The sequence below is a fragment of the Pristiophorus japonicus genome, chromosome 2 (assembly GCF_044704955.1).
Source record: "Pristiophorus japonicus isolate sPriJap1 chromosome 2, sPriJap1.hap1, whole genome shotgun sequence".
In the NCBI taxonomy this organism is placed as follows: domain Eukaryota; kingdom Metazoa; phylum Chordata; class Chondrichthyes; family Pristiophoridae; genus Pristiophorus; species Pristiophorus japonicus.
Window position 1 is genome coordinate 274,538,409 of NC_091978.1, and position 27,213 is coordinate 274,565,621.

Here is a 27,213-nt window from a genome sequence, read left to right on the forward strand (position 1 = left end):
CCTTGATTCACCTATTGAAAGGGGTTATTACCTGAAACAGGCGGCTGCCCCAGCCATCTAGTGATATGTCCCTTTCAGGATGGCATCACCCTGATTGGAGGCGAGGCGGTAAGTATTTCCCAATATTCAGGGGTATCTGCCATTTCGTAAGGATAGGCAGAAAGGAAAAGGAGGGGGGTAGTTCTGTTAAGGGATGATATCAGTGCAGTAGTGAGAAATGATATTGGTTCAGAAGATCAGTTTGGGTAGAGATAAGAAATAATAAGGGAAAGAAGTCACTGGTGGGAGTGGTCTACAGGCCCCCAAACAGTAGCCACACTGTAGGACAGAGTATAAATCAAGAAATAATCGAGACTTGTAAGAAAGATATGGCAATAATCATGGACGATTTTAATATTCATGTTGATTGGGCAAATAAAATTGGCAAAGGTGGTCTTGAGGAAGAGTTCATTGAGTGTATGCAGGATGGTTTCTTGGAACAATACATTGTGGAACCCAGCAGAGAGCTGACTATTCTAGATCTGGTAATGTGTAATGAGATTGGATTAATTAATGATCTTGTAGTGAAGGATCATCTTGGGAAGAGTGATCATAGCATGGTAGAATTTCAAATTCAGTTTAAGGGTGAGAAAGCTAGGTCTCAAACTAGTGTCCTGAACTTAAATAAAGGTAATTACAAAGGTATGAAGGCAGAGTTGGTTAAAGTGGACTGGGAAAATATATTAAAGAGTAAGACTGTAGAAAAGCAGTGGCAAACATTTAAGGAGATATTTCATAGCTCTCAGCAAAGATATATTCCAATGAGAAACAAAAGACTCTATGAGAAGAACGAAACATCCCTGGGTAACTGAGGAAGTTAAGAATGGGATAAAATCGAAAACAATGGCATACAAAGTTGCTAAGATTAGTGGGAGGCGAGAAGATTGGGAAATTTTTGGACATCAGCAAAGGACGACTAAAAAAATTATAAAGGCAGAGAAGATAGCATATGAGAGTAAACTAGCAAGAAATATAAAAACAGATGGTAAGAGCTTCTACAGGTATATAAAAAGGAAGTGAGTAGCTAAAGTAAATGTTTGTCCCTTAGAGGATGAGACTGGGGGATTTAATAATGGGTAACAGGGAAATGATGGAGACTTTTAACAAATATTTTGTATTGGTCTTTACAGGAGAAGACACAAAAAGCATCCCAATAAATGATAATCAAGGAGCTAGTGGGGTGGGGGGGGGAATTTAAAACAATCACTAGAGATAAAGTACAAGACAAACTAATGGGACAAAAGGTGGACAAGTCTCCTGGACCTAATAGCCTGCATCCTAGGGTCTTAAAAGAAGTGGCTACAGAGATAATGGATGCATTGGTTGTAATCTACCAAAATTCCCTGGAATCTGGAGAGGTTCCAGCGGACTGGAAAACCACAAATGTAATGCTCCTATTTAAGAAAGGAAGGAGACAGAAAGCAGGAAATTATAAACCAGTTAGTCTAACATCTGTCATTGTGAAAATGCTGGAGTCCATCATTAAGGACGTACTAAAAGGACAATTAGAAAATCAAAATGCAGTCAAGCAGAATCAGCATGGTTTTATGAAGGGGAAATCATGTTTGACAAATTTGCTGGAGTTCTTTGAGGATGTAATGAGCAGGGTGGATAAAGGGGGACCAGTAGATGTCATGCATTTGGATTTCCAGAAAGCATTTGATAATGTGCCACATAAAAGGTTACTGCACAAGATAAGAGCTCACGGGGTGGGGTAATATATTAGCATGGATAGAGGATTGGTTAACTATTAGAAAACAGAGAATTGGGATAACTGGGTCATTGTCAGGTTGGCAAACTGTAACTAGTGGAGGCTTCCTCATGGGGGAATCTGGAACTAGAGGGCATAGTTTCAGAATAAGGGGTCACTCATTTAAGACAGAAATGAGGAGGAATTTCTTCTCTGAGGGTCGTGAATCTTTGGAATTCTCTACCCCAGGGAGGTGTGGAGACTGGGTCATTGAATATAATTAAGGTGGAGATAGACTGATTTTTGAATGATAAGGGAGTCAAGGGTTATGGGGAGTGGGTGGGGAAGTGGAGTTGAGGCCATGATCAGATCAGCCATGGTCTTATTGAATGGTGGATCAGGCTCGAGGGGCCAAATGGCCTACTCCTGCTCCTATTTCTTATGAATTTCAGGGTTTTCATCCACTGGAGCCAGTGGAAATTTCCTCCATGCACCTTTCAGATGGAGTCACTGAATAGCAATGAAGAGCACGAACTCTGATTGATTTCCCCCCCATCACAACCCAGGTACACTACCCACACTACAGTGCCAACCAAGACAAACTGTTCAACACAGACTGACCACCTGGGACTCTTCTGGTCCGTATAACTCAGTGCTTGTACCATTGAGCTATTGCGGTCTTGCAGGACACAAGTAGAATAACACAGTATCAATAAAATGTGCTTTGTACTTACAGCATTCAAACCACAGAGCTGGTAGCAAGCCATAATGATAATGACTGTGATGACCTGCCAACGTGCAGACCGCTTTCGCAGTAGCTCCAAGACTGAAACCAAGCGAATGTGCCTTTGCGCTATCCTTTCTGCCTGGACTTCCTCCAGTTCCTTAGTGACATCTTCTCTTCCAAGAAAGACTTGAAATGCTGAAAAGAAATGATAGGCAGCAAACAATGACCAATTCTAAGATAGCCATCTTATTATAAAGGCAAAATACTGCGGTTGTTGGAAATCTGAGAAAAAAAATGTGGGAAATACTCAGCAGGTCAGGCAGCATCTGTGGAGCGAAAAACAGAATTAACTTTTCAGGTCGATCAGAACATCTTATTATGTTTTTGCATGCATGTGATTGGTTAGATTTTTACTTCTGTTGACAGTAACAGAAGGAGGACTCCACTTAGCTGCGCATATAATGGGTTACATTTGAGGTCCTGATCAACTTAAAACCAGAGTGTAACTAACCTTCTGTAAGACATATCGCTGTACCTGTTTAAACTGTACTGAAATGTTTGTTTTGGTGCTTTCGTTCAGATGTTGCAGTACTTCCTCTTTAATTGGATAAAGTCTAACCACTGGCTTTTATCCAGTAAATCAGGCTATGTAATTAAACCACTACCCCTGAAGTGAACAGAAGATCATCTCATTTGCAATCGCTCTTACAAAAACAATTTTGTTTTGCTCATCAAGGTGAAGTATGTTTGGTGCTGGGATTCCATGCCAGCATTAAGCAGGTATACTCTTCCAGGGTCATTATGTAAAGCTCCTTTAACCCCACCCCTATAAGATAACCTCAACCCCCAACCTCAGAAGAGCAGCCCTGCTGCATCAATGTTGTTTTTTTTTTTACAATTTATCCTCATGGTCTGTCAGAGTGAGATTGCCAGCCTGCTAAGGTGTCTCTTCTTAGGCAGTCCCTCGGAGTTGAGGATGACTTGCTTCCACACTAAAAATTAGTTCTCAGGTGACTGAAGAGTCCAATGCGGGACCTACAATCTCTGTCGCAGGTGGGGCAGACAGTGGTTGAAGGAACAGGTGGGTGGGGTGCCTGGGATGCCGTGCGCTCCTTCTGTTGTTTACGCTTGGCTTCAGCTTGCTCTCAGCGAAGAGACTCGGTGTTTGGCGGAACGGATACTTTTCCTCCACATTGAGCGGTCTTTGGCCGGGTTATTCCCAGGATTTGGTGGGGATGTTGCACTTTTTCAAGGAGGCTTTGAAGGTGTCCTTGAAGCATTTCCTCTGCCCACCTGGGACTCGCTTGCTGTGTCGAAGCTCCAAGTAGAGTGCTTGATTTGGGAATCTCGTATCGGGCATGAAGACAATGTAGCCTGTCCAACAGAGCTGATCAAGCGTGGTCAGTGCTTCGATGCTGGGGATGTTGGCCTGAGCGAGAACACGGACGTTGGTGCGCCTATCCTGCCAATGGATTTGCAGGATCTTGCGGGAGACAGCGTTGGTGGTACTTCTCCGTGCTTTGAGGTGCCTGCTTTGCATAATCCATGTCTCTGAAGCATATAGGAGGACGCATATCACTACTGCTCTGTCGACCATGAATTTGGTCCCAAGTTTGAGCTCCTCATCATCGATGTCTGCCCTTATTGACAGTAGGCTCCTGAGGTATGGAAAATGGTCCATGTTGTCCAAGGCCTCGTCATGGATTTTGATGACCGGGGGGCAGTACTGTGTGGTGGGGGCAAGTTGGTAGAGGACCTTTGTCTTGTGGATGTTTAGTGTAAGGCCCATGCTCTCGTATGCTTTGGTGAAGGTATTGACGATGGCTTGGAGTTCGGCCACTGTGCACAGACGCAAGCGTCATCTGCATACTGTAATTCAATGACAGAGGATGGGATGACCTTGGATCTGGACTGGAGGTGACAGAGGTTGAACAATATCCCATTTGTGCTGTAGATTAGCTCCACTCCAATGGGGAGCTTGCAGAGGGTGAGATGGAGTATTGCATCAAGGAAGATCGAGATGCGATGACACAGCCTTGCTTGACCCGGGTCCGAACATGAATTGGGTCTGTGGTGGATCCATTGGTCAGCATCACGGCTTGCATGTTGTCGTGGAGCAGGCGGAGAATGGTGACAAACTTTTGAGGGCATCCGAATTTGAGGAGGATGCTCCATAATCCCACAAGGTTGACAGTGTCAAAGGCCTTTGTGAGGTCAAAGAAGGCCATGTACAAGGGTTGGTGCTGTTCCCTGCATTTCTCTTGGATTTGCCGCGCGGTGACGATCATGTCCATTGTGCCCCTTAGTGGGCGGAATCTGTATTGCGACTCTGGGAGGAGCTCTTCAGCCACAGGGAGAAGGCGATTGAGGAGGATTCTTGCGATGACTTTCCCTGTGGCCGACAGCAGAGAAACTCCACTGCAGTTACCGCAATCAAACTTGTCACTTTTCTTGAAGATGGTCACAATTATGGCGTCACTGTGATCCCCTGGCATGCTCTCTTCCTTCCAGATAAGAGAAATTAGATCATGTATTTGTGGCATGTTTTAGCGGTTCGGCGAGGATTCCATCTGCTCCTGAGGTCTTGTTGTTCTTCAGTTGTCAGATTGCCTTTTCTACCTCATGCCAGGCTGGTGTTGTGCCAAGATGGTGGCGGATGGCATGCTGAGGACACTCGCATCGAAGACAGAGTCTCGGTTAAGGAGATCTTCAAAGTGCTCCTTCCAGCGGGCAGTGATTGCCTGTCTATCCTTGATGAGTACCTCTCTGTTCTTAGCCCACAGTGGGGTAGGGCTTTGGGTGCTTGGGTTGTAGGTGGTCTTGATTGCGCTAAAGACTCTTCGCACGTCCTGGTTGTTGGCTAGTTGCTGGATCTCCTGTGCTTTCTCCACCCACCAGCTGTTCTTTAGGTCACAGGTTTTTTGTTGGACCTCGGCCTTCAGAGGTCTGTAGAGCTGCTTTCTTGCTCTCAAGTTGTGTTGCTGTTTCCAGTTCAAGAATGCCTTGCGCTTGTGACTTATTAGCTCCTGGATCTTCTGGTTATTCTCGTCGAACCAGTCTGGGTTTCCTGGTCAAGTGACCAAGCATCTCTTCACAGGTGCTAATTATGGAGGCCATACTAAATGTAGATGTGTATGAAAGGCTGCCAACCAAAATAGTTACCAATCAGGTGTGAGAAAATCTCAGAATCCAATTCAATCGCTCAGATCTATCATGCTGCTCAACTTATTTTTTCCTACTGATTTTATCCATTATCTGAATGTCTGACCCAGATGAAAGTATGATAACATTCATATCACATGACACGTATATTCAAAACATAAATAATTCTGAAAAAAAACTACTATGTTTACCCATAAAGTTGACCACTTAATGTTTGTAATGCCTAAAAGAAGTTTGCTCTACACAGGCCTCTCTCTGGAAACCAGGTCCTGGGTTCTTCGCCTTTTATTGGTATGTTCGGGGCTTCATTAATGATGAGGCTCACATAAGAAACAGACTCCAAGAATGCACAAGTATCATTGTGAATAACATTCTGATGGAGTACAATATTCAGGAGGTCTGCCATTAGAAGGATTTTCAGACAGGGTTGGATGAAGTAGGGTGGGAGTAGACACGTGTGGAGCGTAAATATCGGCACAGACCAGTTGGGCCGAGTGGCCTGTGTAATTCTATGTAATACTGGACAGTGGGAGCAAGGCTTACAAACAAGAAGCCAATATCTACACTATGAATGCTCAGTCTCACTGTTAATCATCAAAAATAATTCAAGCACTTTAAAGAAGTGGGGGTAAAGTTGATCAGCAAAACGGACGAGCAGTGCAAAATGGGCTGAGAGCGAATCGGCAGCCAGTTTTTACACCGTGCTCAATTTTCTTTTTCATTGGAGTCAACATATTCTGATTTTCAATAGGACAAATGTAAAAAAAAAACTTCCCAGTGTAGTCTTCTGATTGGAAGTCAGAGACGGGGGTGAAAAATTCTCTCAAAATAGCTGCCATCACGGTTTGCTATGTTGCTGGCTTTGTTAAACAGTTGAACTCTGACTTCTCTCCACATTCAACGGTTTTCATTTTAAGATTCTGAAATCTGTCTCGCAGTCTTCTTCCCCTGCTGTCTTTCACTTCTCATTCTCCAAGCCTGCTGTGTTCTGCTCCTCCATTAGGAGAGCACTATATTAGAAACCACAACAACACCCCAAAACCTAGATCACTGGAAAGTCATTGCACAAAGTTCAGCTAATACTTCTAATATTTATATATAGGGCCCAAAATGCAGTACCACTGGCAAGCTGGTGCTCCCCCCACCTTTTTGTGGCCATTAGCGCCGAAATGTTTTGTGGCTGAGCCACCCCATATTCAGCTCCAAAAGTGAACAAATGGGTTCTAGAGCTAATGAACCCTTCCAAAGTGGATTTTGCAGTGGTGTGGCTGTCTTAATTGGAGCGTTATCACCACTGAGAAATTCAGCATGCAGGTATGGGTTTCTAATGAGCCAGCTGCTCCCTGGCCTTTTTAAAAGCCAGGGTTTGCAGCAAGGCCCTGAGGGGGGAACTGGCTGGCTGGCCGGCCTGCACCTGGCCCTTCCAGGGTGGCGATGGGTCGATACCTCCTAGCTCTGGGGCAACGGGAACCTGCGCCTCTGCCTCCTTCTCATGCATCGCCTTCTCCACCTCTTCCTCCTCCTCCTCCTCCTCCTCAGGTGGTACTGCTGGCTCGACCTGCAGCGGCTGTCCCCTCATGATGGCCAGGTTGTGCAGCTTTCAGCAGACCACGATGATTATGGAGACCCGTTGAGGAGAGTACTGCAAGGTGCCACCCAGAGCGGTCTAGACACTGGAATCTATGCTGAAGGATGCCTATGCACTGCTTGATGATGCACCTGGTAGCACAATGAGCATCATTGTAAGCAAGCTCTGGCGCTGTCCTGGAGTTCAGCAGCCAAGTGGACAGGGGATTCGGGCCAGTGAAGACGGCAGGCACACTGGTCTGGCGCAGTGTATTGCATAGGGTTAATCACATAGGGTTAATTATGATATTCCGACATTTACAGTGTGTTTCTGCTTCATGCCTCGTGGAATGTTGTTGATGCAGAAAGAGAGAGAGAGAGACCTTGATGCGCACACCATCTTGTTTATGGGACAGTCGGTGCCTCGAGGTCTCATGCTTTGTGGAAGAACAGCTGGGGCCTTACAGATTAGGAGTCGGCCATAAGCCACATGCACCCATGTTTGTTCAATAATATAAAGGAACGGAACTGTCCAGTAGCTCTTTGAACTTCACCTTGGACCGTGATTTGCGAGTGGTGCCGGGACCCCCCAAGGCTCCTGACCAGCCGTCGTTGCGGAGTTCCCGACGGGCCGAAGGCTGTGAGCTTTGTTGCATCTTATCATACTTCTCTTTTCTTCGTAAACTATATTATGTTTCTTTTCTCTCAGTAAACGGTGTTTTATCTTTACTTCATTTGTCTTGTCTCTTATTTAACATTCATCCAGATCCCGAACCTGGGTCTATTATTATCGATCCAAAACATTTTGGCGTCACGAACAGGATCTGTAAAATGTTTAAGAGAAAAGACAAGACGCAGTCTCCTCCTGCGGGAGAGAAGTATAGAATACCAGGGTGGGGCACGAGGGATGAGGGTTTTGGCTCTCTTGCCAATGTGCTAGCCCGGTTTGGACCCCCGCAACATGGGGATACGCCGTTATTGGAACAGAACAAAGATAGAACCGTACCCCACGCGGTACTGTCTCTCCTGGAGGAAGCAGGCTTCCCACAGGAGAAAAATAGTCCCCCACAAATGGGATGGATTTTGTTGACAGCATTAAGGGCGATGTGTAAACAACTTAAGGAAAATGAGGCAGAAAACCTACAGTTAAAAACAGCTGTTAAGGTTTTGGAAAGTCAAAACTCGACCCTGACTGAAGCGGTCCGCACTGCACAAGAGCGGGCGGATAAAGTCAATGAACAATCAGAAACTTTAGTATGCCGTCTGGCGACAGTACAAAATAAAAAGAAAGCCAGACGACAGAAATTACAGATAGATCGGTCAAAGGTACGTGCATTGGCAGCTGGACCCACTTGAAATCCGGCTCTTTGGGACAGAGATATCTGATACTTCTCCAACTCAGAATATGAGTGGACAGATGGAGAGGGAGGGGAACGGGAGGAAACTAAAGACCCTCCCCCATACACTCTGAGCACGGAAGCTAGACCCCTTATGACAAATAAGATGAAACAGCAAGATGGGGAACAGCCGGTAACCACTAGAGAGGAGCGTGACTTCACCACTAGTGAGTTACAAGAAAAGGGTCTCGATTTCGCCAAAAACCCGGGGAATCATTGTCAGAATGGCTAACTGGGATTTGGGACCAGGGAGCATCAGGCATAATACTTAACCCCGAAGAGTTAACAAAAATGGGGACTATGACTATGGACTACCATATCACAGCAGTGCTACGGAATGTCCAGGGCACAGGTTCGCTATGGGACATGGTTAATATAGGGGTCCGGCAAAAATATCCCTCTGCCATTGATTGGGAAAGGGAGGTAAAACCTTGGAATACTATGGCGGAGGGTGCGATACAGTTGCGCAACACACGGAGGATTATATCACCAACCATATGGGGGGCCAGATCAGGAGCTCTTTACGGCAGGAATGCGGAACAGGCTGATGAAGAGTGGCCCTCCTATGATGAGGGGTGAGCTACTCGCATTATTGGGACCAGCCCAAGGGCAGCGGGTGGGGCACGCTTGCCTATTGTTAGGACAGTTAGAGGATGTAGAAGATAGTGTGCGAGAGTTGAGAACGGCTAATGTAGAGGGGGATCGAGACCAGCGACAAGGTTCGACCTCTGGGAAAGGTACAGGGTCAGGAAAGACAAAAAAAAGAATTACGCGGAGGGACATGTTTGCGGCTTTACTGAAGGTAGGGGTCCCCCCAAGGAAAAAATTGATGGAATCCCAACAGGAGCGATGTATTCTATGTGGAAGCAACACTGCGTCCCGGGAACAGAGAAGGGTGAAAGGAGGGAGGTAAGGGAGACTAAGTCAGATAGCGATAAGTCTGCGGATGCGGAGAAACCACCTCCCGCTAGCCTATACCCTAACATAGAAGAGCTGTGGAAGGCTAGTAATCCCCTTGACTAGGGGTGTGACCGAGATCCGGGAGTACTCCCCATTAGAACCACATCAACCCAAGTTCCCGGGGACCTGAGGCCACACATTCCGATTACGATACATTGACGGGGGGGAACATACAAAGAGATGTGGCTTTACTAGACCTAGGGGCAGAAGTTACTATTATCCATGGAAATCCTAGGAAACACACAGGGACCCGTGTGATGATTAATGAGTTCGGAGGGGCAGAAACGCCCGCTGTCCGAACAACTATCAGAATGGCATTAGGAAATGGGCCTTCGCGCTGGGTAACGGTCTTAATATCGGCAGTAAAGGAACATATTATTGGGATGGACCTTTTAAAGGGAACCACACACAACACCTCGTTCGGACGATTCTCATTTGGGATACAGGCGATCACTGTAATTGCAGGGGAAGCAAAGTGGGAACCAATGGTAATACCACGGCCATCGCGTATAGTGACTATGAAACAGTACCGAATACCTGGGGGACACAAAGAAATAGGGGAAACCATACAAGGGCTCTTGGAGGCGGGTATCATTAGACATGCGGTGTCCCCCTACACTAGCCCTGTTTGGCCTGTGCAGAAACCTGACAAAAGTTGGAGGATGACTGTGGACTACTGACAACTGAACAAATTTGCCCCTCCCCTGGCAACCGCTGTCCCAGATGTAGTAACTATAACAGAGCGGCTGTCTGAAGAAGGTGCGGAGTGGTATGCGGTAATCGACCTGGCCAATGCCTTTTTCTCCATTCCAATAGCAGAAGAATCCCAGGACCAGTTTGCATTCACTTGGGAGGGGAGGTAATACACATTTAAACACCTACCTCAAGGTTACCTACATACCTCCTAATGTCTCACTGGCACACTACATCGATGATGTACTAATAAGGGGTCCCACCGAGGCAGTGGTGTCAGAAGCCCTAGCTACTTTAGTCCAACACATGCGAGACAGGAGCTGGGAGATAAATCCGAAGAAGGTGCAGGGCCCTAGCCAGACTGTCCAGTTTCTGGGGAGAGCGCATCATACCCGAGCCTGTGAAGAATAAAATTCAAGAAATGGCCACCCCCACGAATAAAACTGAGACACAACGGTTCGTGGGACTACTGGGTTACTGGAGGAGACACATACCTCACCTCACGATGTTATTAAAACCGCTGTATGCCGTAACACGAAAAAAGGCCCACTTCGAGTGGGGAAAGGAGCAACAGGTGGCTTTTGATGAAGCCATAGATCAAGCTTTACTCCTAGCCCCGCGAGTGCCTGGACAGCCTTTTGAGCTACAGGTATCCGTTATCAATGATACTGCAGTATGGAGTTTGTGGCAGGTTCAACATGGCACTCGTATAACATTAGGGTTCTGGTCTAGAAAATTGACAGATGCTGCTACTCGTTACACTCCATTTGAGAAACAGTTATTAGCATGTTATTGGGCCCTAACAGAAACAGAAGGACAGACAGGGGAAGACAAAGTCAGTTTAAGACCAGACCTACCCATATTCTCCTGGGTTCTCTCAGAAAATGAGGCACACAAGGTCGGGCGAGCGCAGCAAAGCTCCATAGTGCGCTGGAAATGGTATATTGCAGACAGAGCAAGTAAAGGAAAAGAAGGAATCACCCAACTACATGAGCATGTGGCTGAATACCCACAAACAGCTGAGAGTGAACTTACCCAGTCGTCTGTCAGTTTAACCAAAGAGTCACCGATCTCCTGGGGCGTGTCTTTTGAACAGTTAACACCTGAAGAACGTAGCCATGCCTGGTTCACAGATGGCTCAGCGGTCTGGCGAAATGGCCTTCGGCGATGGCGTGCCGCTGCCTTCAATCCAAAAACCCAGACAATTGTGCATGATGAGGGCGTGGGAGGCTCCAGCCAGCTAGCAGAACTAGCAGCTGTAGTCCTTGCGTTAGAAGAGGAACAGCAACAAGTACACATATATACTGACTCATGGGCAGTAGCCAATGGCATGGCGAGCTGGATGCAAAACTGGCATGAACATAACTGGCAAATAACTGGGAAAGACTTGTGAGGAAAGCACCTATGGGAACAAATATGGTCCAAAGCCCAGAAGATGAAAATAATTCTATATCATGTGGACACTCACTTGAAAAACACTTCAAAGACCTCTGAACATAATAACACCATTGATAATATAGCCCTGGTACGGGCTGTCAAAGAGGCGGAAGAGGAAGAATATGACATAGGCAAGTGGGCCCACCACAAATGGGCATGAAATAGGGGGTTACATTTGACTACGGACGGTGTTAAACAGATCATAAACACCTGTGAAATTTGTCAAAAGGTGAAGCATTTTCCCCTACAACGACAATCATATTAAGAAAGGGACTCAACCAGCACAAATATGGCAAGTTGATTATGTAGGACCTTTACCATTGCAACAACGGTTCCAATATTTGCTCACTGCTGTTGATATCTATTCTGGACTTTTGATAGCTTATCCAGTGACTAAAGCGAATTAACAAAGTATGATTAAAGGACTGGAGAATTTAATCACATACTACAGTGAGCCAGCAGAAGTACAGTCCGATAATGGGTCGTACTTCACAGGTCAAACAGTGCAACAGTGGGCGGTAGACAACGGGATCTATTGGATGTTTCACATACCTTACTATCCGCAAGCTTTAGGGTTAATAGAACGCATGAATGGACTACTTAAGCAACAGATTAAAATATTAACTCCCACTAACACATTGCAAGGGTGGCTAAAGGTCTTACCACAAGCAGTGCGCAATCTGAATCACCGACCATTGCGGGGGGATCTCCCATAAGCCACATTTTAGGCAAAGTTAGTGTCCCTACTATTGAAAAAGAAAATCAGACTCAGGACACAGTTTGTGAAGGAGGAAAAGTGTGGGTGCAGTACCCCCAGAAACCCTTACAAGCAGGGGAAATCTTAGCGAAAGGAGAAGGAAATACTTATTGGTTGCTCCTGAATGGTCAAGATATTCCTCTCTGTGTTGACAAGGGTAAATTGACTAAACGGGGCTGAATTAATATACTTATGCTTCCTTCCATAGGAATTCTGCCCAAAATGGCGACTTACCAACTCGGGCTGGAAAGTCTCTGTGTCTTATTATCTGTGACTGTGCTACTTCCATCCTCAAACACAGCATGGGATGGCCGTATAGGGTGGCGGCTAGCTAACACTGATCGTACACAAGACAATTTTACCTGTCCTTCCGGGCAAGCCTGCACTATAGGACACTGGCGTGTCACTTGTGACGCATGCAGGTACTGGGGAGGCCCAGGACAGGTGCTATTAACAGTAAGTATGGGGGCCAACATCACGTTTTCAATCAAATGGCAAAAAGATATGACAATGATATGCAATGTGCACTCCAATGTGTCGTTATTGCACAACGTCACATGGTTAAGGAGTTAGGCCTGCAACATTACGTCAAGCAATGACACTATGTCAGACGAAATTAAGTTAAATGCGTCTCTATGGTATGGATGTACAAATGCCTCCGTAATCACTGGTAGCGGGATTATGGGCCACTTTTGGTCAATGTGTGTAGTTAAGCATTCTAAGAGCCCCATGGATCATTTGCAACGGCTGCACTCTACATGTACACCTGTGCTTACATCCCCACCCATATTAAATCTCACACTACAAGTCCGGTATGCGGACAAGCCGTCTGACACTTGTACTATAACAACAATTAAAGCAAATCTGAAAATGTTAGTGAGACAAAGGCGTGATATATTAGACATAATATTAGGAGACGTAGGAACAGGAATAGGAGCATTAAACTCTATGGATATCGAGACCTTACAAAACAAAATACAAAAGGTAGGGAGACTCACTGGAGATGCAGTTCAATTGCGAAATGCATGGGACAGAGGTCTCACAGGACAGATGTTTTCTAGTTGGCTGTCAGACGTAATGCGATGGGAACACATAGATAAAACTACTCAAGAGATAGGGAGTTTCACCAGGCGACAACAAGAATTAGGTCATCACACCCAATGCATGTTTGAAGAAGTAACCTGGCAACTATTAAGGGCCGAGTTAGAATGTATTGCCATGTCAGGGCATACAAATAGTTGGAGCAAAATATTCCACTTCGGCAATAGAAATCTAAGGGTAAAACCTGATATGCAACATACACATTGTGATGACCAGGGGTGTAACTTTACGATGAGAATAGTCAATATCACAAAAAACAACATTTGATGCCAGTTTATAGTGCTTCCCCACCTGTATGGCCAAAATCTGTGGGTACCCGAGTTCAAGGGTGGATGGATTGATGTTAGCAATAGAACTCACCAAGCTCAAGATTGTCAAATATGGCCTTTCGGTATGGTGTGTCCTTTGCACATACCTGTGTTTGAACCATGCTCCCTACAGCATACAGCGGGAACATGTATTTGGGCACTTGTACCATACAATGATATAATGTTACATGAAATCGGACAGAATCATGTTTGTATTACTAGTGTCTATCCCATTTATCTTGACGACGCCCGTAAAGATCCTCCTCTAAATGCTTGCTTTAAAGATGTGTATACCATACATGACCTTCATTCTAAAAGGTCATATCGATTGGGATGATGGAAAAATGTTGTGCGCCATTGCACCGTCCTAGGCATTACTAACCTTCCTCCCACTGTAGACCTAACTCGTTTAGCTCAATTTCTAAAAGATAACCAAAAGGTCACTGACGAATTGAGCAAACAAGGGCGTACTCTTCATACTCTGCAAGTTGCTATGAGTTACAGTGAAGGCGCCTTGGTCAGAGTTGCGACAACGGTCACTGACCTTACGGTACACCATTGGTGGGACATCTTTTACGGATGGTTCCCAAAAACATCCGCCACTTTGAAGCTGTTAATACATCCTATCATTGTTTTACTCATCGTGTTATTACTGATATTACTGCTCGTATATATTCTTTAGTGTAGATTGCGGGCGTTGCTTGCGCATACTCAACGTGTAACTGATGCATTACGCCTTCAACTCGATTATATTACTTAGAATGTCTAAATATCAAGGGTGGATTGTATTGTATAGGGTTAATCACATAGGGTTAATTATGATATTCCGACATTTACAGTGTGTTTCTGCTTCATGCCTCATGGAATGTTGTTGATGCAGAGAGAGAGAGAGAGAACTTGATGCGCACACCATCTTGTTTATGGGAAGGTCAGTGCCTCGAGGTCTCATGCTTTGTGGAAGAACAGCTGGGGCCTTACAGATTAGGAGTTGGCCATAAGCCACATGCACCCATATTTGTTCAATAGTATAAAGGAACGGAACTGTCCAGTAGCTCTTTGAACTTCACCTTGGACTGTGATTTGCGAGTGGTGCCGGGACCCCCCAAGGCTCCTGACCAGCCGTCGTTGCGGAGTTCCCGACGGGCCGAAGGCTGTGAGCTTTGTTGCATCTTTATCATACTTCTCTTTTCTTCGTAAACTGTATTATGTTTCTTTTCTCTCAGTAAACGGTGTTTTATCTTTACTTCAGTTGTCTTGTCTCTTATTTAACATTCATCCAGATCCCGAACCTGGGTCTATTATTATCGATCCAAAACATGCAGAATGCACGAATCATGGCTGTTGCCTCCCTTGCCTGCATGGTGCTGACGGTGACACCTTGTCCTGCGTGCTGCCCTGCTTTGACCAGGCGTACCAGCTGTCGCCCTCCCAAAACTCCTTCCATCCTCAGGGTAAATCCTGACAAGCAGGTCTCTGCAGCCCACTAAAGAGTCAGACCTGAAAGTTATACAAAAGTACAGGGGAATGTGCAAACCTCTGGTCAGCACTCAGCAGGTTTAATGGAACCAAAACAATTAATAAAATTATATGAAAAGATAAATACTGCGGATGCTGTAAAATGAAATAAAAACACTAATAATTAATAAAACTATATGAAAAGATAAAAACTGTGCATGCTGGAAAATGAAATAAAAACAATAATAAGTAATAAAACTTTTTACCTACCAAAGTGCCCCAGCGGTGTCGAGTTCGAGCACCGTATCAAAAAGCTTGCGGGGGCACTGTCGGGAAAAGTCCTACCCTTTTCCTCGGTGAATTTTGCTGTGGTTGTCCCTTTCCAGCGACCTGCACGCAGCAGAGCTCACCGCTAGAAACCTTCCTTTACAACGACTTCACCACGCCATTTCTGGCGGAAGTGAACACCGCTGAAACCCTTCCCGGGCTGAATCTGGCTCGGGGAGCGAAAAGTACCCAACCGCCCAAACTCCACGGTAGCCGTCCCTTCAGGGACGGTGAATTTCGGGCCCATAGTCTCATATATATTCCATATCTTTCTGATGCTCATCTATTCTACATTTTGTTAATATATATCATGGGGTAAGGACAAATCTTTATTTACTTCTATAACCAGGAAAAAATAGTGGGATTGGTGAAAGGTATAGATTTATTGTGTAAGTATGATGGGTGTGCAGCCAGATTTATTTATTCATGTAACTGGAGTGGGTGAGGGGCATTATTTATTTAAGTGCCTTGAGACATTTTTCCATGTTAAGAATACTATATCAATGCAAGTTGTTGTTATTTATCCAAGTACACCGAGTGTGGGACACAGATTTATTTATCTCAGTACAGTGAGAAAGGGGCACAGATTTTTTTTTTAAATGCGTTGGGTGCGGAGAATAGAATTATTTCTCATCCTGTGAGGAAGTATCTGCGCTCAACTTGGTAACTAGCCACAGTAGTATGATTGAAATCAGAAGCTCAATATATGGGCAATCACAGTTGCAGACCCATGAGAATGATTCCAGGAATGAGGGACTTATATGGATAGACTGGAGAAGTTGGGGCTGTTCTCCTTAGAGCAGAGAAGGTTGAGAGGAGATTTGATAGAGTGTTCAAAATCATGAGGGGTCTGGACAGAGTAGATCGAGAGAAACTGTTCCCATTGGTGGAAGGGTCAAGAACCAAAAGATACGGATTTAAGGTGATTAGCACAAGAACTAAAGACGACATAAGAAAAAACTTTTTACACAGTGAGTGGTCAGGATCTAGAATGCACTGCCTGAAAGAGTGGTGGAGGCAAACTCAATTACTGCTTTCAAAAGGGAGTTGGATAAGTACCTGAAAGAAAAAAAATTGCAGGGCTTTGGGGAAAGGATGAGGGAGTGGGACTAGCGGAGGTGTTCTTGCAGAGAGCCAGCATGGATTTGATGGGCCGAATAGCCTCCTTCCATGTTGGAACCATTCTATGATTCTAAGCCTCCTGAGAGTGATCCTCATGCATTGTGATTGTGGCCCTAGCCTAAATTTCCTTGCCCTCTATTGGTGCACCGTAGCTGCAGTGTGTACCATCTACAGGATGTACTGCAGTAACTCACTAAGGCTTCTTCAGCAGCAGCTCCCAAACCCGGGACCTCCATCATCTCAAAGGACAAGGGCAGCAAGTGCATGGGCACATCGTCACCTCTAAGTCACACACCACCCCAACTTGGACATATATCGCCGTTGCTTCGTCCTTGCTGGGTCAACATCCTGCAACTTCCTACCTAACAGTATTGTGGGCATACCTTCACCAAACAATACTGCAACGGTTCAAGAAGGAGGCCCACCATCAACTTCTCAAGGGCAACTAGAGATAGGCATTAAATGCCAGCCTTGCCAGCGATGTCTACATCTCAGGAATTAATTTAAAAAAAGAAAAAGTTGAGCAATAGCACTGATGTATATATATTGCCCTCTTCAAGGAAATACTTTTAACTTGTAGCTTTAGTTCACAACAAGAAGGTTTTACTTTTAATAAAATGCTAATAATATTGTATTAGGAAAGCAAATAGATGTGTATTTTTTTATCTTAGCCCTAAAGGGTGTAATAAAGTAATGCAATCTAAAAACTCGAAAGCACTTCAAAGCTTCTGAATTTAAATAGGAAAGTTGAACATACAAGAATTTAAGCACGTTTAGAAGCAAGGAAAAGTCCATTAATATTGGATGACCGTGTGTGCTGTGTTATTTATAATTTTAAAATTGTAAACAACATCTGCCAAGATATATCTCCAGCATGTGTGATGGGTAAGGAAGAGAGGAGAAGGATTATTCTTGTTAGTGGGAAATGGATCCGAAACAGTAAAACCCAGCTAAACAAACTAATCACAGATGAAATTGGAACAAACTTATAGCTTTATAGTTACTGTTAGACCTTTATCCTTCTCTATCTGCAGGGAAATGTTTTCCGAAATAGGCGGCTTTACTGAATTGCATTTGTGATATTGGTGCATGGACCTTTGCAAGTAGTTTTAAAACTTAGGGCTGGACTTTCCACTCAGATCGCTAAGGCCCAAAAAATGGGCGATGTTCCAGCCTTGGCAACGTGTCAGCCTTGATGATCGCTGGAACATTGCCCATTTTTAGGATCACGATTTTCAGCTCAGCGATAGCCCAGCAATGTAAAATGGGCCCAGCGATAGCCCAGCGAAGTGAAATGGGCCCAGCGATGCAAAATGGGCCTCAGCGATGTGAAAGGCAAAGCTTCCCTAGCAACGGCCTTCTGCGCATGCATTATTTTTTGGTAAAGAAGTTTTCCCGCGTTTCGGGAGGTCAGCGGTCATCCACACATGCGCAGAAGGCAAAGGGAGGGGGAGAGAGAGAGCGAGGATAGAGAGAGGAGGAAAGCAGAGAGAGATAAAGAGAACAAGAGATAAAGATAAAGAGAAAAAGAGTATGTCATCATCAGATAGTAGTGTGCATGATGTGGAGGAGGGAGGAGGAGGGCAAAGCCCTTTTTGGATGAGGCAAACGAGACCCAGGTCCAGGAGATGCACTCCCGGTGAGTCCAATTAACCCGGGTGGGCGTGGGAAACCTCTATCCTGGGTCTGTAGAAAGATTTGGGCCGTAATCGCGGACGTGGTCTCCTCAGTGTCCCATGAGACGAGGGGATCAGACCAGTGCCGGAAGCGCTGGAACAGCCTGGTTACTTTGGCAAGAGTAAGTATAGATTTTATATTGTAATGATGCAAATTGTAAGTATAATTATAAATCTCCTGGATTGAATTTAAGCATGTTATTCTTACATACATTACATATATATTCCCTGCTAAGATCTGGACAGGGCTATGAACCTGTGCCATTTTTAAGTCTCTCTGGCTGCTGTCACTTACACAGTGACCCAGCATGGACTGGGGGAGAGCTGCCTTTGCTCACTGTCTACCCTGGGACACTTTGGGACATTAGTTCCTGTCATTGTCAAGTTCAATGGAGATGTAGTCGAGAGAGATGTTTGTGGCAAGCATTAGCTCCTAAACACGATCTTTATTATAACTGTGCATCAATTGTGGATAAAAACCTTATTAGCATATAACGTTGCCGAATGCTGTCTTTCCATGATAGTACCTAGTCAATGAGCTTATGCCATGCTCATTTCACATTTGCAGAGGAAGATATCTAATAACTGATCTGAGCAGCGTTGCACCGGAGGGGGCCCTGCTCAGCTCCAACCGCTGAAGGACCACAAGGAGCGAGCAGTCGCACTTGTCGGGAGCCACAGTCGCTCGGCCACCACCCATGGTGTTGCAGAACCCCCCATGCATCATGTGAGTAATGTGTCAAGCAGTGTTAAAGTAATGTAATGTCATTTAATTATAATATACGAATGATGTCATGTTATGCATGCAGCCTCTGTGCTACTCTCAGGTTGACAGCATAAGAACATAAGAAATAAGAGCAGGAGCAGGCCATCTGGCCATCTGTCGACTTCTCAATCTGCTCCCCATTAACCTTCACTCCCTTATCATTCTGCCTATCTCTGACTGATCCAGCCTCCACAGCTCTCTGGGGCAATGAATTCCACATAGATGTACTACCATATGATGCATTAATATGTAACATCTCTCAGTCACATTTATTGTAGTAGTGCTGCTCCTCCTACATATGCCAGTGCAGCACAAGAATCCCTTCTGTTCTCATAAGTTCAATGAACTCAATTGTGTTTTGCAAGTCCCACAACTCCGATGGCACAGAGGGAGGCCACACCTACACCTACACCTGCCCCTGGCAATGTGCAGGTGGTCATCACCACGGGTGCGGAGGAGGAAGACACCACCGAACCAGAGGAGGAGGCTATGGAGAGGAAGGAGGAGGATATCGTTGAAATGGAGGAGGATGCCCCTAGCATCCCTCTGACTCATCTTTCACCTGTGGGACCTGCGGCCATAACGTCGTTTTCGACTGAAGAGGTAGCCGGACCAAGCGACGTGCAGCCAGCGACGTCAAGGCATTTAATAGTGCGCATGCCAACCCCACGGAGGTAATTATAGACCGGTTAGTCTGACATCAGTAGTGGGGAAAATGTTGGAATCAATTATTAAAGATGAAATAGCAGCACATTTGGAAAGCAGTGACAGGATCGGTCCAAGTCAGCATGGATTTATGAAAGGGAAATCATGCTTGACAAATCTTCTAGAATTTTTTGAGGATGTAACTAGTAGAGTGGACAAGGGAAAACCAGTGGATGTGGTGTATTTGGACTTTCAAAAGGCATTTGACAAGGTCCCACACAAGAGATTAGTGTGCAAAATCAAAGGATATGGTATTGGGGGTAATGTACTGACGTGGATAGAGAACTGGTTTGCAGACAGGAAGCAGAAGAGTCGGGATAAACGGGTCCTTTTCAGAATGGCAGGCAGTGATTAGTGGGGTGCCACAGGGCTCAGTGGTGGGACCCCAGCTCTTTACAATATACATTAATGATTTAGATGAAGGAATTGAGTGTAATATCTCCAAGTTTGGAGATGACACGAAACTGGGTGGCGGTGTGAGCTGTGAGGAGGACATTAAAAAACTGCAGGGTGACTTGGACAGGTTAGGTGAATGGGTAAATGCATGGCAGATGCAGTATAATGTGAATAAATGTGAGGTTATCCACTTCGGGGGCAAAAACTCAAAGGCAGAACATTATCTGAATGGCAGCAGATTAGGAATGGGGGAGGTGCAACAAGACCTGGGTGTCATGGTTCATCAGTCATTGAAAGTTGGCATGTAGGTACAGCAGGCGGTGAAGAAGGCAAATGGTATGTTGGCCTTCATAGATAGGGGATTTGAGTATCGGAGCAGGGAAGTCTTACTGCAGTTGTACTGGGCCTTGGTGAGGCCTCACCTGGAATATTGTGTTCAGTTTTGGACTCCTAATCTGAGGAAGGACATTCTTGCTATTGAGTAAGTGCAGCGAAGGCTCACCAGACTGATTCCCGGGATGGCGGGACTGACATATGAGGAGAGACTGGATCAACTGGGCCTTTATACACTGGAGTTTAGAAGGATGAGAGGGAATCTTATAGAAACTTACAAGATTCTGACGGGACTGGACAGGTTAGATGCGGGAAGAATGTTCCCGATGATGGGGAAGTCCAGAACCAGGGGACACAGTCTTAGGATAAGGGGTAGGCCATTTAGGACTGAGATGAGGAGAAAGTTCTTCACTCAGAGTTGTTAACCTGTGGAATTCCCTGCCGCAGAGAGTTGTTGATGCCAGTTCATTGGATATATTCAAGAGGGAGTTAGATATAGCCCTTACGGCTAAAGGGATCAAGGGGTATGGAGAGAAAGCAGAAAAGGGGTACTGAGGGAATGATCAGCTATGAGCTTATTGAATGCAGGCTCGAAGGGCCGAATGGCCTACTCCTGCACCTATTTTCTATGTTTCTATGGGCCCAAGTTTCGGGCCGTGCCGACCTGGATGCCCATTTTTCGCGCCACAAAGTGCACTTAAAAAATACTTACCTATTCTCCGGCTCCCTGCAGGTCCTCTAGAGCTGGGCACGGCGCAGCACGAGCTAGCGGGGGGGGGGCGAAGCCAGGACCCTGCGCTGAAAACAGTGCTGGGACCTCTGCACATGCGCGCTACAATGGCCTCACTGGGGCTGCATGGATAAGGCTCACATCCCACGCCCAGATCCTGCTTCCTCCCGACCGGACCGACTCCCTCCACCGGACCAGAGCTGACCCGAGCAGACTCCCACTCCCCCCCACCCACCCCCCCAGCCGCCAGATCCGACCGATCCCTCACCCCTCCCTCCTCTCCCCCCCTCCTCCCCCTCCCTTCTTCCACCCCCTCCCCTCCCTTCTCTCCCTTTCCTCCCTTCTCTCCCTCCCCTCCTTTCTCCCCCTTCCTCTCTCCCTCCCTCTCCCCCTCCTCTCCCTCCTTCCCTTCTCTCCCTCCCTTCTCTCCCTCCCTCCCTCTCCCCCTCCCACCCTCCCTCTCCCCCTTCCTCCCTCTCCCACTCCCTCCCCCCCTCCCTCTTTCCCCTCCCCTCCCCCCCTCTTCCCTCCCCCCCCTGTCCTCCCCCCCCCCCTGCCTCCTCCCCCTCCCCTCGCTGTCAGAAACACAGACACTGACAGACAAAGAGTGAGAGAGGCACACACAGACAGACAGAGAGATAGAGACACTGACAAAGACACATTTGGGGGGAGGGGGGAGCCATCCCCCACCCGGCTCCCGGTGCTGCAGTCGGTAAGTAGAAAATGTTTTATTTATTGATTTTTTTTTTAAAAAATATTTTTTATTAATTTTTTTGGATTGATTTATTGGTTGATTTATTGATGTATTTATCATTTATTATTGATGATGGCTCTTTATTTGTAAAACTGAAGTGTTTAATGTTTGGAAACTTCCCTTTAAACCCCACCCCCACCCCCCCATTCCCTACGCCTGATTTGTAACCTACGCCTGATTTTCTAAGTGTAGGCAAGGTTTTTCTGAGCGTACAAAAATCTACACTTACTCCATTCTAAGTTAGTTTGGAGTAAGTTTTCACTGCCGAAACTTTGAAAACACGCGTAAGTGGCCGGACACGCCCCCTTTTGAAAAAAAAATTCTGTTCCAAACTGAAACTGTTCTAACTGAGTAGAACTGGAACAAACTAAATTGCAATTTCTAAGATACTCCATTCTAAACCAGTTGCTCCAAAAAAACAGGAGCAACTCAGGCCGAAACTTGGCCCCTATGTTTCTATGATGCTGCCTAACATTTCAGGGTACACAATAGGTGAAAAGGAGTCCGTGTACTCCTGGGCTAGAAGGCTAAGTAAGAAGCAAACCATAAGGATGAAAAGAGGGAAAGGTGAACTTTGGATTTTCCATGCTAGCCTTGCTCTCCATTACTGTCTGGCCAATGATTTGGAGATGGTCAAAGTTAAAAAAAGAAGGTTGATAAGTCAGCAATCTATAATGTGCAGTATGGAAATTCTGAGTCACCACATAGTTAAAATCTCCTCTTGTGTATCCTGTTTATTGCAGTAATTCTTGGACAATTAATTTACTCACTTTATGAGCTTAATGGGACTTTCAGTTGTGGCTCTAGACACACAGCAGTAAGGTTTGTCCTCTCTACAGCTATCCTATCAAACAATTGTCATGGCTAAATGAATTAAATGATGCATCTGTTAGTTTTGCGGCCATTATCCTACAAAACATGTTGATGGATTGTGGCAAGCTCACACCACATAAAATAAAAAATTGATTACCAAGAGAAGTTATATTTACTGACAGCGTACAACAGGACATAAGGTTCACCTTCACTGCCTGGGCACAATCTGGCAGAGTAGTTTGCCCACCCATTCTAAAACTCTCCTGATTTTCAAGCCAATGACTTCAATGGGATGAAATCTGGATGGATTCTACAAATGGTGGGTGCTGTGCTCTGCCCGGGGATGAAGGTGAAAATTTACCTCATTGTGCAATGCATGGTTGGGCAATACAGATGGTTTACATTGATTCCCTGAGCCACTTGTGTAACTTTTAACTCTTTGAGAGTGGCTAGGTTTTCCATAAACCACTTGGATGAGGTGTTGAGGGCAGAAGATGGCTGGGTAATCAAACCACAGCAAGGGGTCACTTCGGTCCCCGCCACAAACTCCTTTCGCTAGCCAACCCCTCTCCCTGGCAACTGTCTGAGGCTGAACCAGACTGTTCGCAATCTTTGACCCTGAGATGAGCTTCTGACCACATATCCACACATCACTAAGATTCTCTGCTGCAACAGCTATTCTCCCCCGACTGACAAATTATCTTTATAGCATGATTAATGAGATTCCATACCTACAATACAAGGATTTGTATTCAGGCGTGTGACTGTATGGATGACGGCACTTGACTAACGTGATAATCCTGTGTGTATCGGCAGCTTCTCATACTGCAGAGAAAAGCTTGGCCCACTTTTCCCCTTTTACAGAAATTCATAGTTAAAATGCAAAGTATAGCTGTGAGTATTCAACAGTGGATGCTTACTTATTTTGCTCAGGTTCCTCTTGACAGTTTGTGGCTCAAATTCTCCACTCTTCTGACTCTGGTTGGCTGTGCATTTCCCTGCCCGCTGCTCCACTATTGGTTGCACGGCTTTAAACCCCAAGCCCCTGCACTCTACATTTCTCTTGCTATTTCTCTACCCACTTTCGAAAACCTCCTCAAAAACAACTGATTTAACCGTGCTTTCAGCCATCTTCCCAAACTGCTCTTCATTCTCCCACTTCGTGCCCACTGATCCACCTGGAAAGCATATTGGAATATTTCATTACAGGAAAAGCAGTATAAAATGCTGCTGTTATTGGCAATCATCAGCTGACTCCCACTATCACCCCATTTACATTCAAATACATGTGATGAATTTGTGAGAATATTAATATGAAGTGGAGGGACATAAATTGCAGGTGACTTTATAATCTTAAATATTTTTAAGACAGTTAAATTGATAAAATATACTGACACTGAAATAAATAAGTTGCAAGTCTGCTGCAAGGTAATTAAATTCTGTGTTGATGCCACTGATTTAATTCATTCATTTCGTCCAGTAATACCATATAACCTTCCATATTAAGTATGACTGGATATGGTCAATAAATTTACAGCTGAATTCTTAATATGGAGACGTACTATATAAATGGGGCTCAAGTATTGGCCACAGTAACCCTGATAACTTGACCCTTGCTCTCAAAGATGTGAAATGTGCAATTTACATAGTACACTACTGTTCTGAGTGCCTCTAATTTATTTTAACACTTTTGACTGCTTTAATCTCACTGTCCCAGTAACTGAAGATACTAAGGGGCCAAAATTCTCCTGTTCTGCACCTCCCATTAGCGACTCTGGGGGGAGTGCTAACAGGGCGCAAAACTGTTTTCAGCCAGGGTGGGGGATGGTGGGGGGATGGTGGGGGGGTGGGGGGTTGGTGGGGGGTCGGTGGGGGGATGGTGGGGGGTTGGGGGGTGGTGGGGGGTTGGTGGCGAGGTGGGGGGTGGTGGGAGGTGGGGGGTGGGGTGGTGGGGGTTGGGGGGGTGGGAGGTGGGGGGTGGAGGGGTGGGGAGTGGTGGGTGGGTGGGGAGTGGTGGGGGGGTGGGGAGTGGTGGGGGGGTGGGGGGGTGGTGGGGGGTGGGGGGGTGGGGAGTGGTGGGGAGGTGGGGGGGTGGTGAGGGGTTGGGTACTACTGATGTGGGAGTTAGTGGATTCAAGAAAACAGTAGCGCCCCGGGCTGCTGTGCCTCCGGCGATGACACCGCGTCAGAAATTGACCAGTACCCCGTGAGGCCACCACAGGCAATGCCATTTTGGAACGAACTTTAAAGGGAAATTGCGCTGCGCCACTTGCCGCCACCTTTTATTTCGCCCCCCCCCGCCTTACAAGTTGGCCCATTCGCCGCTCCTTTCGTGGGATCCGGGCTGCAATTGTGTAGCCTAGCACTCCTTTTATGTGCCTGGCTGTGGCCACGGCACCCCTTTCCCATTGGAGGCCTTCAGAGTTTGCAGTCTCCCTCCCATTTAATGGAAGGGGAGAGGCGTTGAAACGCGTCAGCGCTACGCGGAGCTGTGTAGCGCTCTGCGATGCGCCCGCGTAGCATCCCCGATCCCACCCCAAAGGGAAGTGGAGCTGGCAACATAGCGCTCCACTTCCTGTGAGGGATGGTAACCGGAATTTAGTGAGGGGGGGAAGACTTCCACGCCAGGTGCAGGAAGTCACGCCTCACCTCGGTTACCATCCCCAAATGAGGCGTAACCAAATTTTGACCCTTAACTGTTGTATTGGACCAAAAATGTGTCTTTTTAATAAAACAACTGACTCACAATGAGTGCTTTTTAGTATGATCTGACATTTAACTACTTTTATTAACACGACAGAGCCTAAATCAGGGGAAGCTAGCTTTATGTACTGTATAATAACAAATACTGGATCGGATTTTGCGATAGAAATAACGGTGAGGCTATCAACGCTCACCATTATTATTGAGTAAATCGGACAGCAACTTCTGGCGTCTGCACATGCGCCGTTAAACGTGGAAATCTGAAAGTTGCTCTCCGATTTGCCTTACTACTTCACTACTACACTGGTACCCCGCCGACAGATTCAGCATTAGAATACAGGAAGGGCGTGAAGTTGCGGTTCTTACCCACTAAATACGCCAGAAAAAGTTAGGGCTGGTGCATTCAGGTGTAAGTAATGGCATGATAAGGAATATTCCCCTAAGGTGCACGACCACGCTACCACACACCAATCGCGAGGTCCAACGCAGGCCGTCACCAGCTGCTGCCGCTGAAAGAGATAACACGCATGTAGCAAATTTAAAGGGCGCACAGAAAAAATAATTGGAGGGAACATTGGTAAAAAGTCTTAATTCCTGCCAAACAACCTCTATGCCACTGGAAATTTAATTTTGTATGTGTGGAGTCGCATATAGCATTGGAGATGATAAAAAATGTTAAATTAAAATAATTTGTTTCAACTTTTTCTTTCTGTCTCTTTTATCTCGCTCTTTTAACATCATCTTTCATCTCTTCATTTCACTTTCTGTACATGATTTTACATTGAATTAAATATTACAATTTATACTTCCTTGTTTAGACTCTGTGGCCGCGATCTCGCCAACCTTGGCGAGACTGGGACGGCCGGTGTCGGTGGCGAAGCCGCCCCTCGCTCCACTATATGAAGAATCTTCCACTGATGGGGCTTATTAAGCCCGCCCTGAGAGGATCCTGGCCAATTGAAGGAAGCGGGACTGATGACATTATTTGATGACGCGTCATCAGCCGGTTTCCTTAAAGGGATACCATGTCCACAATGGTTTTGACAGTTGTTCTGTCACTGTTCTGCAGCATTGAGGTGCTGCAAACATGGACAAGCACTGCACAAAGGTGCACGGCTGCACCAAGGCTCTCCCATGACTCTCTTCAGATGCTTATGGAGGGAGTCACAGCACGCAGGGAGGTTCTCTTCCCTTCCAATGGACGGAAGACACCTCCTCAGGACAACCACGCAGCCTGGTTGCACATTGTACATGGGGCACAAGCAGGGATGTCATCAGGAAGAGCTGGCTGCAGAGGCGCAAACCTTTCAATTATCTCAGTAGATCACGAAAAGTTATTGCAAAGCCACACTCAACCTCATCCTGCTGTGCCATTCATCACATCCCCATCACTCTTTCTTACTCTACCCCTGCACATCCTTACTCACACCAACTTACCTTGCACCTCCATCCATCCCTCTCTCTCTATCTACATTATCACATCCCCATCTCACTTGCCACCCCTTTCACTCATCCTCATCCTAGTCCAATCATTGCAACTAACAACACACAAGGATAGGTACTTGGATCTTTTAGCCAATGTTCATGTAGAGTTTC

The 27,213-nt window shown here is 45.9% G+C and overlaps 1 protein-coding gene across 1 annotated transcript in view; it reads right to left on the minus strand.

Annotated features, from left to right (window-relative positions):
- Positions 1–27,213, minus strand: part of slc2a9l2 (solute carrier family 2 member 9, like 2) — a 798,853-nt gene that overhangs the window by 366,268 nt on the left and 405,372 nt on the right. Inside the window, exon 7 of the mRNA XM_070862252.1 lies at positions 2,464–2,651. Within this exon, the coding sequence (XP_070718353.1) occupies positions 2,464–2,651 (188 nt within the window). The remainder of the gene's footprint in view (positions 1–2,463; positions 2,652–27,213) is intronic.